Here is a 12,314-nt window from a genome sequence, read left to right on the forward strand (position 1 = left end):
AGCACACTTCCTTGCAACTCGTTGGGAGACGACCTGGGACTCATACTCCTAGTATTTTTATTCTAAATTTTTGTGACACCTTTTTAAATTGGTGAGGCAGATTTTAGCTGGTTAAGAGCTATACTTGCAATGCTGTTCTTATATTACAATCTCTTAATTGGCCTAACTTCTGCCACGCACCAACAAGTTTATGGATATATTAGGCAGTGGGTTGACGATAATGTGTTGAACCATATTATTGGAGAGACATATGCTCGGACCCTTTGGATTAAGCTTGAACAGTTGTATGCTCAAAAAACTGGAAATAACAAGATGTTTTTGATCAAGCAGTTGCTGGCTGTGAAGTATACAGATGGAAAATCAATGACAGATCACTTGAATAACTTTCAAGGAATTATGAATCAGTTATCTTCCATGGGTATCAAGTTTGATGAAGAAGTTCAAGGATTGTTACTTCTTGACTCCTTACCAGATTCGTGGGAAATTCTCAGAATGTCATTGTCTAATTCTGCTCCTGATGGTGTAATCTCTATGGATCTTGCCAAGAGCAGTGTTTTGAATGAAGAAATGAGAAGAAAGTTACAAGGTATATCGACTACACATTCAGATGTTCTTGTTTCTGAGTCTAGGGGGAGAAACAAAAGTCGAGGTCCTAAAAGTAGAGATCAAAGCAGAAGCAAGTCTCGAGGAAAGTACAAAAATATTGAGTGTCATCATTGTGGTTAAAAGGGACATGTGAAAAAATTTTGTTGGCAGTTAAAGAAGGAGAAAGCCAAGGCAAGTAAAGATAAGAGCACAAGTAAAGATGATGGTAGCAAGAAAGACAAGGTTAATGTAACTCATGGTGATTTTCTTCTTGTTGAGGAGTTTGAATCTGTTAACCTTGTTGATAATAGTACTAGTTGGGTGATTGATAGTGGTACTTCTATTCATGTTACATCTTATACTCCTGGTGATTTTGGTGATGTGAAAATGGCTCATCAAGGTGTTGCAAAATGTGCCGGTGTTGGACAAGTTTGCTTAGAAATCTCCAACGGTACCAAGTTGATTTTGAAACACGTGAAGCATGTTCCAGATATTCGGTTGAACTTACTTTCTGTTGGTAAGTTGTGTGATGAAGACTTGGATAGCTCAGTCTCTCGTGATAGTTGGAAGCTCACCAAGAGTTCCATGGTTGTTGATAGAGGTACACGATACTCTACTCTTTTTTAACTCAAGTAAAGATTGTGAAAGATGTTGTTAATGCTGCTGAGTTTGTTGATGAAACTGATTTATTGCATAAGAGATTATGTCATATGAGTGAGAAATGTATGAATATGTTATCCAAGAAAAATGTTTTATCTGGTTGTAATAAGGTTGCTTTACAAAAGTGCAACCATTGCTTTGCTGGGAAACAAAACAGGGTTTCTTTCAAAAGTCATCTACCTTCAAGAAAGCCAGAGATACTTGACTTGGTGCATTCTAATAATGTATGTGGGCCAGTGAAGACAAGAACACTTGGAGGGTTTATTTATTTTGTAACCTTTATTGATGATCATTCTAGAAAATTATGGGTTTACACTTTGAAGACTAAAGATCAAGTTTTGAATGTGTCTAAGCAATTTCAAGCTTCTGTTGAAAGAGAAACTGGGAAGAAGTTGGAATGCATTCGTACTGACAATGGTGGTGAGTACTTAGGTCCATTTGATCCTTGTTGTAAAGAGCATGGTATAAGCATCAGAAGACTCCTCCAAAGACTCCTCAGTTGAATGGCTTAGCTGAAAGGATGAATAGAACATTGGCTGAAAGAGTTAGGTGCTTATTGTCACAGTCTGGATTGGCAAAATCCTTTTGGGTGAAGTTTTGAGCACTGTTGTTCATGTCTTGAACTGGATACTATATGTTCCTTTGCAATTTGAAGTGCCAGAGAAGGTATGGTCAGGTAAAGATGTTTCTTATGATCATTTAAGAGTCTTTGGATGTAAAGCCTTTGTTCATATTCCTAAAGATGAGAGCTCCAAACTTGATGTAAAGACTGGGCAGTGTATTTTTATTGGCTATGGCATGGATGAGTTTGGTTACAGGTTTTATGATCCTGTTCGCAAGAAGATGATTCAAAGTAGAGATGTTGTCTTTGTTGAAGACCAAACATTGAAGGATGTTGATAATGCAGAAAAGTCAATGGTTCAGCCTAGTAGTGATTTTTCTGACTTGGATATTACTCTCTCTCTGCCTATGGTAAAAGATGGTAGAGTTGAAGCTCAAAATAATGAGATGATACAAGTGCATGTGAAGATGGAACAGTTGATCCGATACTTGATGAAGTTGGTGATGATGATCAAGATGAAGAACCAGCTTTGGAAATTCCTGCAAATGCACTTAGAAGGTCTACAAGAGAGGGGAAGCCTTCGTCAAGGTATTCTCCACATGAGTTTGTTTTATTGACTGATGGGGGAGAACCTGAATGCTTTGGAGAGCTGTTGAAGATGAAAGCAAAGCTCAATGGCTTGAAGCTATGTAAGAAGAAATGAAGTCCTTACTTGAGAATGATACCTATGAGTTGGTGAAGCTACCGAAGGGTATGCGAATTTTGAAGAACAAATGGGTATTCAGAATCAAGAATGAAGAACACAATTCTAAGCCTCGGTATAAAGCTAGATTGGTTGTTAGAGGCTTTAGCCAGAGAAAAGGTGTTGATTATGAGGAGATCTTTTCTCCTGTTGTGAGGATGTCATCCATTCGTGGTGTGCTTGGATTAGCAGCTTCTCTTGATCTGGAGATTAAGCAAATGGATGTGAAGATAGCTTTTTTTCATGGTGATTTGGATAAAGAGATCTACATGGAGCAACCGGAGGATTTTGTTGTTAAAGAAAAGGAATATTTTGTGTGCAAATTTAAGAAGAGTCTTTATGGGTTGAAGCAAGCTCCAAGACAGTGGTATGAGAGCCGATGGTTACTCGGTCTGGTAATTTTAAGGGGTATTCAAGGTGAAGCATCGAAAGTCTTCCCGGCAAAGGTGGTCCGGGCGGCGTGTCCCGCGGTGTTTTGCGGCGGTGTGATGGACGAATACTCATGGTGGAGGAGCTAGAAAGAGGGGGAGTTGGTGCTTGATGTGGAGGCTCACACTTGAGGGGGGGAGATTGTTAATGTTACAAGTGTGAGGAATGTATGAAATTAGTCCCACATCAAAGAAAGCATGGAAGAGTGAGAGAACATAAGATGAGATGACACCACATCCAACTCAAAACCTTAAGGTAGTAAGTTAATGGGTCTCTTATCTTATAAACTCCTCACTCTTCCATGCTTTCTTTGATGTGGAGATGTTGAACTGCGTGTTCCTCTCATCTTGTTCTTCATTCTGGTCGGTGGGGTAGTAGTTGCTGCCATATTGTGTTGTGAGTGCTTCCATATTATTCTTGTGTTGGACATTTGTGTCGTTTTCGCTGCTAGGCTCTTTCAGTAAAAAGACCAAATTCCTGTGTTTTTCTTCTTTTATTGTGTTTTTCTTTCAATTGGGGTAAAAAGACCAAATTCAACCCCTATTAAATCTATCAATTTACACAGACAAACAAATAAAAAAATTAGCAAGTATCATTTGTCTACCGTGCAACTGAAAAAAAGTTAGGCGACAAAGAAGGAGTGAAAGACAAAAAGAAGAAAAAGAAAGTATGAGAGATATGTCTATTTTAATTATTTTGCATAATATTTTAATCTTATCCATATATATTCAAACATAATATTAAACATTATATTAACATTTTGTATATTATATCCTAACATAATACATAAAAAATAAATTTTAGTATTTCTATTTTATTTTCTTTATCACAGTATCATATTCTATCACGTGCATAATTGGAATAATTATTTGCAGTATAAAGCATCATGATAAAGATATCATTTGCGTTATTATGAGTAGAATCTTTACATTCCTTATTCATTGAGGGCGACAATTTCGAATTAATTAACTAATAATTTTGGACAATAATTGCTTTCGGGTTGTGTTACTTCAACTAGCTTCTTTATAATTCCATATTTTCATGTATGATGAGAATGGCATAGTGATGTTGAAGAAGAACAAAAGGGAGAATACAAAACTTGCTTGTTATGGATTCAATTGCAACGGAATCACTGAAATGCCACACACAAGAAAGAAAGAAGAATCTCGACATCATGAAAAGGTCAATGCTTAAGAATATATATGTTTTTGTTTTTTGGACCATTATGTTTGCATTTTTTCTTTCGCGAATAATAATTTCTCCTCATCCTCCTTTTATATGATTATATATCCTGAAAAAAAAATTGAAACTTTGCTGGCCAAAATCACAATTTGAATTTTTTTTTCATTTAATCCTATAATATATTATATTCAGTAATCAGTACCCACTTATTGTATGTTCTTCTTGTCATCTATATTTTGTCAATCAAGTCAACGTGGTTATGTGTTGAGTTGATTTTTTCTTTTTATTTATTTTGACATCCTCAATGTCAGCAAAAAATAAATAGGTGTCAACATCTATCAACAAATATAAACAATATTATGCGTTAGAAAAATAAGAGAGTAGTGAAAAAAAAAAGTATCTGTATTCAACTTGTATAAAATAATATAATATTAATAAATATTAAAATAATTAAAATAATAAAAATATAATATCTTATAATAAATATTCAAGTATACTAAATAATTTTAATAAAAATTAATAAATTATAATATATTCTAACATTAGGCAGATAAGAGTGATTATAAGTGAATTACATAATTTTATGAGTTTGACTCAGGGAGGAAGACCTGGCCAACTATGCTCTTGATACTAAATTTTTGAACGATCGCTAAGTTGAAGAAAATACTAATTAAGAGGTCATGAATTAGAAACTTATTATATATGACCACTAATAAGAGTAGATCAAGTGGAGAAGGAAAAGTATTTGGAACTAAGAGGTTACTAACTAAAAACTAAACAAAATCACATTAATTTATATTAATAATTAATTTTAAATTTTTTAAATTTAAAATTTAAAAAATTTAAAATTCATTAACTAAACCTAATTGAAACCTATAAAAACATTTTCCTTCTCTCTCACATTAATCTACCCCACCTCTAACAATTACACACACAAACCTCTCTCTCTTTCACCATCAAGCTCTCTCCGTCTTCCCACCGCAATCCACTCTTCCGATGGCTTCCGCTTCTATTTTGTAGCAGTGAACATAACATTCCGAAACAAAGCAGGGCCAAGCAAGCACCAAGCAGTTACCGTTAGAAGCGGAGCCGACTTATCAGCCTTCTACATGTGCAGCTTCGAGGGCTACCAAGACACACTCTACGCCCATTCCATGCGTCAATTCTACAGCGACGGCCACATTTATGGCACCATTGATTTTATTTTCGGTAACGCCGCCGTAGTCTTCCAAAATTGCAACATCTTCTCCCGCCTCCCTATGACTGGCCAATTCAACTCAATTACCGCACAAGGCAGAACCGATCCCAACCAAAATACCGGAATCTCCATACACAACGCAAAGATTCGACCCGCTGACGATTTGGCCCCTCGCGTTGGTGTTGTGAAAACGTACCTTGGTAGGCCGTGGAAGCAATACTCGAGGACGGTTTTATCGAAAATTATAAAAAAAAACATTCATTTAATATGAAAAAAAACATCCTAATACTTAACAAAAGAAATATCCAATTATATTTTAGCAAAAATAATTAACTATTTATAAAATTTAAAAAAAATATAAAATTTTTAAAGAAATGGACACATTCATATTTGCAATACAAAAAAAATTGAAAAATATATAAAAGAACATCCATTTAGTATGAAAAAGAAACATTCTGATACTTAACAGAAGAAACATTCATATATATTAATTCGTATAAATTTTAAATTCACCAAAGATATTTTGACTGATTTTTTACTAATACCCTTTTGGTTTCTAGCATTGCTCACTGAAAAATAATCAAATAAGTTAAGAAGAGATTCGGAACGGGAAAACTATAGGCGAATTATGTCTTTTTTTTTTTTTTGGTCTCTATATAATAGGTCAACTATCATCTGGTAAAATTTTAACCCAAGAGTGTGGATCAATTTTATTCGGCAAGTTAAACGGGTTCAAGCCATATAACTTGTAACTTGTAAACTGAACCAAGTGACATATTTTTAAATAATAATATTATATGTTCAATAAATATTATTTTTTTGAGATAATATTTAGTTAATAATAATTTATATTATATTTATAAGAGTTTGTAATTTATACATAAGAAGCACATCATTTGTTCCTATATTTATTATAATTTATACGCATGAATTAATATAATTTGTACTTATATTTATTAAAATTTATAAATATTAATTAATAAAATTTATTTATTAAAAATAATTTCATATTTATATTGACTAAATACTAGCTAAAATATTAAAAATTACAGGCGTCCTAGAATTTTTTTATTTTTAAAAGTATATCTTCTCTTTTTTTGTCCTTCACTTTTTCATTTTACGGGGAAATCTTTATGCTTTTTATATTATATTTTTTAAATTTTTTAAGTGTTGAACAAACTCATTTATCATGCTAATTTTGTTATGTACACTAAAGAAAAGAATTATCATATTCTTTTTCTTTTTGGACGTGGAAAGTAATTGTATTTATTATTTCAAATTTTATCCATTGTAGGTCTATCCGTGTTAATTGGATTGGTCCACTTTAACTCTAAATACAAAATCAATTACATGTTTACATATATTTTATATATGTTAAAAAATTAAAATATACATAGAGACATATTTTGCTTTTTGTTATTGAGCATGATCTATTAATAAATCAATATGCTTTATTTCTATTAAACATGTATTTCAAACATCTATTTCGTTTGACTAAACATTTAAGTTTTGGAAAAATTAAATATATTTTTAATTTGTTTCATTTAGTGGTTGTTGTCATTTGACATTTTTTCTTTTAATTTCTTTTACCAAGGAAGATATGCATGACAACCAAATTAAAAATGGTATGTTGCTGAAAGCATCAAATCAATAGTCACTAGCATTACATAATCAAGCGTAGAGATTCAAATAAGATCCTTTTTCCTTTCGAAAAACCCAAAAAACCCAAAAATTTGATAACCTGTTATTCTAAGAGAGATTTTAGTACACATATGCAGGAAGATACGGATCATTAAGCATATAGCTGTTTTAAGAAATTTAATATTTATTTTGAAATATAACAACAAAAGCATTCAACAAGCACAGTTTTTTTTTTTAAATTACCAAAAATAAAACAAAATGTTTGTATTTTTGAAAAACACAAATACCTTTTTAAAATTTTGCCAAATCAAACCTAAGACAATTTTAATTTTAATCATGTCTTGTCTCTGATAGTCTCTATTTCAGTATAACCAAATATGTTTTTGTTTTATACTATGTATATAAGCCAGTGAACATAACTAGCTAAATGTAACCTAAAACACTCCAACTGATATTTTTTAATCAAAATATTATGTACACATAAAAAATTAGTTATTAAATCAGTTATAATATATTTGTGTATAATTATATATGTTATTTAATTTATTTTTAATATATATTTTATATTTTAATATATATTTTATAAAGTGAATGATTTGATAAGTTTTTATTTTATATGTGACACGGATATTTTTTTTATTTTTTATTTCTTTTTCTTCCTATCATACTTGAATAAAATGCTACATGCACTCCAAAAATCAATCACCAAATTTATTATTATGTATTTATGTATAAATACATGTATTATAAGTAATGTTAGTACGTCAGCAGAATTTATTATTTTTTTTAATCAATAGTTAGCCAACAATATAAAAAGTATTGGCTAAAAATATTTTTGTTGGGTTGATGGATTAAAAATATTGGGACTGCCGACTAAAAATATTGTCCAATATAAAATAAAATTATTAGTTCTTGAGTTTTTTTTATATATTATTTTATTTTTTATATAAATAACTAATTTGATAGTTTTTTTTTTTTTCAGATTATAGATCTTTTGACCGCATAAATGCGTCTTTAATTTATTCTTAATTGGATTTGATACCTTATTAGGGAGTTATTGACTAATTATATTTCTTTTTTGACTATTGAGTAATTATATTATTATTATTACGAGGGAGAATGATTATAGAGTGAAATAAAAAATAATATTGTTTTAGAAAACTTGACATAATTAAAGGAAGGTAAACAAGAAGAAACAGAAATGGACTTTTTGGGGAATAATGATGGGGAGTCAAAAAGCTAGCTACTACACATTTTATTATTATTATTATTAAATCCATTAAAATCCGAGAAATCTGATGATCCCTGAATCTATTTTCATTTTCCACTCAAAATATTAGTACTAGCTACCACATACCATATATAGCTTGCAATAACCATAACCTGGTCAATTCTCTCTCACTCACTGCATTCTCTGCTAAAAAGAAGGGAAAAAAGCGTAACTGCATTCTCTTGGTATTATTCTCTTCTCTCGATGCTTCTCAATTCTCATAATTCTTTTTAATTCATTTGTTTATGTTTTGCGAGAAAGTTATTTAATTTAATTTATTTGTTCTCTAATTCAATTAATAAAATATATTAGACAAGTAGCACTCCTTGTTTTGTATAGCCATGTAGCTAGCAGGCCTGCATGATTTCATTTTCCACATAGACCTTATATTATATGATAACTATTATAATATATTTTTTTTCTTTCTCTTTTCATATTATCTCATATGAAAGAACATACATGGTGTGGTGATATATGTTCCTTTTGTAGCAGGCCGGCATAGAGTGAGAGAGACAAAGATATCTTGTTTTTGTGTTATACGATGTCACATATATATTTATATGTTGGGGCATAATATATTATGGCAGACACATTAGATTAGATAGGTTGATTAAACAATAGGTGTTTGTGTTTGTGCCTCAAAAGAAAGAATAATTTGGTGGTGGTGGTGGTGTTTATTGCAGCAAAGGGAACAACAACAAGAACAAGAGCAACAAAGCAAGAAAGGAAGGCATAATAATAATGGAAGCGAAAGGTGAAGTGAGAAGGCTTCACATAATTTACTTTCTTAGTAACATAGGTGGTCGTGCAGATCATCCTCATCTCATTCGTGTTCTTCATCTTGCTCGTAATGGTGTTTATCTCAGAGGTATCATTATTTATGTTCCTTCCTTTAGTTTTATGATTTCTTCTTTTATTATTTGATTCTAATTAATTTCAAATAATCACACTGCCTTAAATCTGTATTTATTGAAAAAGATGTTAAGAGGTGGCTTGGGGAATTGAGAGGAAAAGACTTGCCAGAAGCATTTTCTTGGTCCTACAAGAGGTTGGTGCTTATCACACATAATTACTTACATACCCTTCAGTTCTTCCTTTTTCCTTTCCTTCCATTTTTGTTCACACTAATGTCATCATCAATTTAATGGAATTCATCACAATCCCTCTCTATTTGTTTAGGTGATATTCATCTCCTTTTATGGGAGGTTAAAATTGATACATTCATAATGTATCTAAATATAATTTATAACTAACTATATTGAACAAAAAATGTACCAAAATTTTAATAATGTGAAGAGACTTGAATAATGTGTGTTTATGAAATGAATTTGTAACTAACAATAATAATTGAATGGCAGGAGGTACAAAAGCGGGTATGTGTGGCAGGACTTGTTGGATGACGACCTCATAACTCCCATTTCTGACAATGAATACGTCCTCAAAGGATCACAAATCCATCCAACCCCATTTGGTATGTACTTCAACATAATCAACTTTTTTGCCACATTTATTTATATTATTCATCTTAACATTTGGATGAAGGAGATCGAAAATACAATAACTTAGTTTTGTCCATATAGACAGCCTCGCTTAGTAGGATAGGACTTTGTTATCATATTTGTTTGTAAATTATTCATGTTAATGCGATTTCAGAGTCTGTCGCACCCCAATAATCAACAAAAAACAATAAATAAGAATAATAAAGTCTTATCCCATTAGGTAAGGTCGGCTACATCATTAATCAAACGCTTGCTAAGTAATCCTATCTTGTATCATGTCTACATTGACCGTGTTTAAACACACTCCCAAAAAAGGATTAACAATGAATCATATTTTGCCATATATTAAAGTGACTGAGCTGTGTTTATATAATCAAATGGTTGTTTATAATTCAAACCAAACTTGTTATCTATATGCATATTTTAAATAAAAAATGTTACGTTAAAAAACCATGGAATAATGGCTTTAAAGTCACTCCCTAAGTTGAAATTTCCGGATTTGTCCGAGTATGGCCACCCATAATTTCTATCCATGGAACATGTGCAGATCATACAGCCCTTTTCTAACTTTTCCTCAATTTTGCAGAAAATTTTTCCCCTGATGGAAAGATAAAAAATGGTCATGTACTTGCGGAGATAAAATCTCCGCAAGTACATGTTACAGAGGGAAAACAGCAGCCATCTCTAATAGAAGAAGAATCTAGAATTATTGGACGAGACACGGAGTCCAAAATGAATACTCCTTTGAAAGTATCGGAGATCAGTCAGGACTCCTTGGTGTTTAGCTCCGAGAGGTCATCCGTGACGACGGACGGATACGAATCTTGCAAGGCAGAAGAAGAGAAGGAAAAGCCTTTGGTGAGAAGCAACAAAGAATGCAGCATTGAGAAAGAACACGAGAAACCGGAGAATTGTGTATTGCCTTCTTTGTACCACAAACTTCTGAGTAAGAGTATTGGTAACAAAGAAGAACAGAACAAAACTGATACACCTGATTCTTCTTTTTCTACCTCCTCCTCTTCGTCGTCGCAATCCTCCTTTAGCAAGCTTAGGAATAGTTCGAACCGAGTTTCGATGGCATTCCGGAACTGGATTTCTTGTGGGACAGTGGATACAAATGATGCAGCTCTAATAAGGATGGAAGATGCTAAGAAAATTGATTCAAATGAGTCTATGACTAACTTACCAGAAAATAAAGCACAGATTTGTAAAGGAGACAAATTTGGAGGATCAGCCAGGTGTTTTAGAACTTCTTGGAATAATGATCAACAAGAAAACCAACATGGGGCCAGGTGAGTTATTTAATCAGCAAGATGAATATTTTAATTTCTAAATTATGAATTTAATTTTGATGTACTGTTGTTATTGTAAAAAATAAAAGTAAAAATAAAAAACTAACTTTCACAAAAATCAAACCAATGCATGCTTACAATTGAATGATAACGTTAAATCATTTTATACTGTTACTGGCCATGCATAACAACTAAACTAAAAAATTTATTCGTCATCTTTTATTATCACATTAACAAAATTATTGATAGGTGTTAATAAGTCCCGAATCTTTGATCATTAAAAAAGAAATAATTAATTTTTCCCCCTTTGCTACAGAAAAAGTTTTGATGGAGAGGAAACAAACAGAAGCAGGAGAAAGCTGGGTGACTTCTTAAATCAAACTCATCACAAACCACTTGGTGAACCAATTTGCTCGTAAGTGACTAAACATATCACCTGTTTCAGTTCTTAGCAAATTGAACAATGTTACCAGAGAATAGAATTCAAATAGAGTAATTGACACTATTGGTAAACAAAAATACTTTATTGAATTTTAAATTTTATAGTAAAATGCTGAGACCGTAAATAGAACTTGATGATGCAGGCTATGTGGGAAGCCGTTCAAACCAGAGAAAATGTACAAACACATGAAGTCTTGTAAAGGAATCAAAGCATTGGGAACATCCACTGCAACAGCAGCACTTGCTGACAAGACACAGCTTCATAGATCATCAACTTCCAATCATACAAATTACCTTTTGACTAATTAGAAAGATGAAAATCCCTTTCACCCTCTAGAACCAACTTAGCATTTGGCTTTTATGTTTAGATGTAGCTATCACTTGATCTCTTCCACCTTATGAAAGAGCTCATCCTATTAGATATTCTTGTGTTTCTCTGCAAGTTCAAGTCAACGCCTGCTTCGAATGTGAGGCCTACTTGGGTCTATACCATCTTTATATAGCAAAGAGGTATATAATATAACGACTCCGTATATAAGACAAAATTATATAAATTTTTCATCCATAACTATTAAGAGTTACGTTTGACAAACATTCTGCTTGGCAGAAGATGTTGCTAAAATGCTAAGCATCACCTGTTTTTCAAATGAATGACCAGCAAAGCCAGAATCTAACAAACAAAAATGGCGGATTCAAAGAATGTCGAGAAAGGCAAAATTTTGTAGAATGCCCAAAAAATTGTGCCTGACCAGGGTAATTTTTGACAAAACTTCATTAATAGCATACTTTTCTTTTAATTTTATTTTTGAAACG

The 12,314-nt window shown here is 32.1% G+C and overlaps 1 protein-coding gene across 1 annotated transcript; it reads left to right on the forward strand.

The window, feature by feature from the left end:
• Window positions 1–8,986: 8,986 nt before the first annotated feature.
• On the forward strand, window positions 8,987–11,810 carry LOC107611298 (UPSTREAM OF FLC protein (DUF966)). The gene is made up of 6 exons (XM_016313244.3): window positions 8,987–9,137; window positions 9,248–9,317; window positions 9,628–9,740; window positions 10,355–11,060; window positions 11,377–11,475; window positions 11,645–11,810. The coding sequence occupies exons 1-6, from the start codon at window positions 9,011–9,013 to the stop codon at window positions 11,808–11,810; spliced, it is 1,281 nt and encodes a 426-aa protein (XP_016168730.1). The 5' UTR covers window positions 8,987–9,010.
• Window positions 11,811–12,314: the final 504 nt, after the last annotated feature.

This window comes from Arachis ipaensis, chromosome B8, assembly GCF_059453495.1.
Source record: "Arachis ipaensis isolate K30076 ecotype BB chromosome B8, ASM5945349v1, whole genome shotgun sequence".
NCBI lineage: Eukaryota > Viridiplantae > Streptophyta > Magnoliopsida > Fabales > Fabaceae > Arachis > Arachis ipaensis.

Bases quoted from the DNA above. Each gene is read 5' to 3' on its own strand.
- LOC107611298 (XM_016313244.3), top strand. From the start codon at position 9,011: ATGGAAGCGAAAGGTGAAGTGAGAAGGCTTCACATAATTTACTTTCTT. The intron at 9,138-9,247 runs GTATCATTATTT...TTATTGAAAAAG, and splicing joins TAATGGTGTTTATCTCAGAG to ATGTTAAGAGGTGGCTTGGG. The intron at 9,741-10,354 runs GTATGTACTTCA...TCAATTTTGCAG, and splicing joins AATCCATCCAACCCCATTTG to AAAATTTTTCCCCTGATGGA.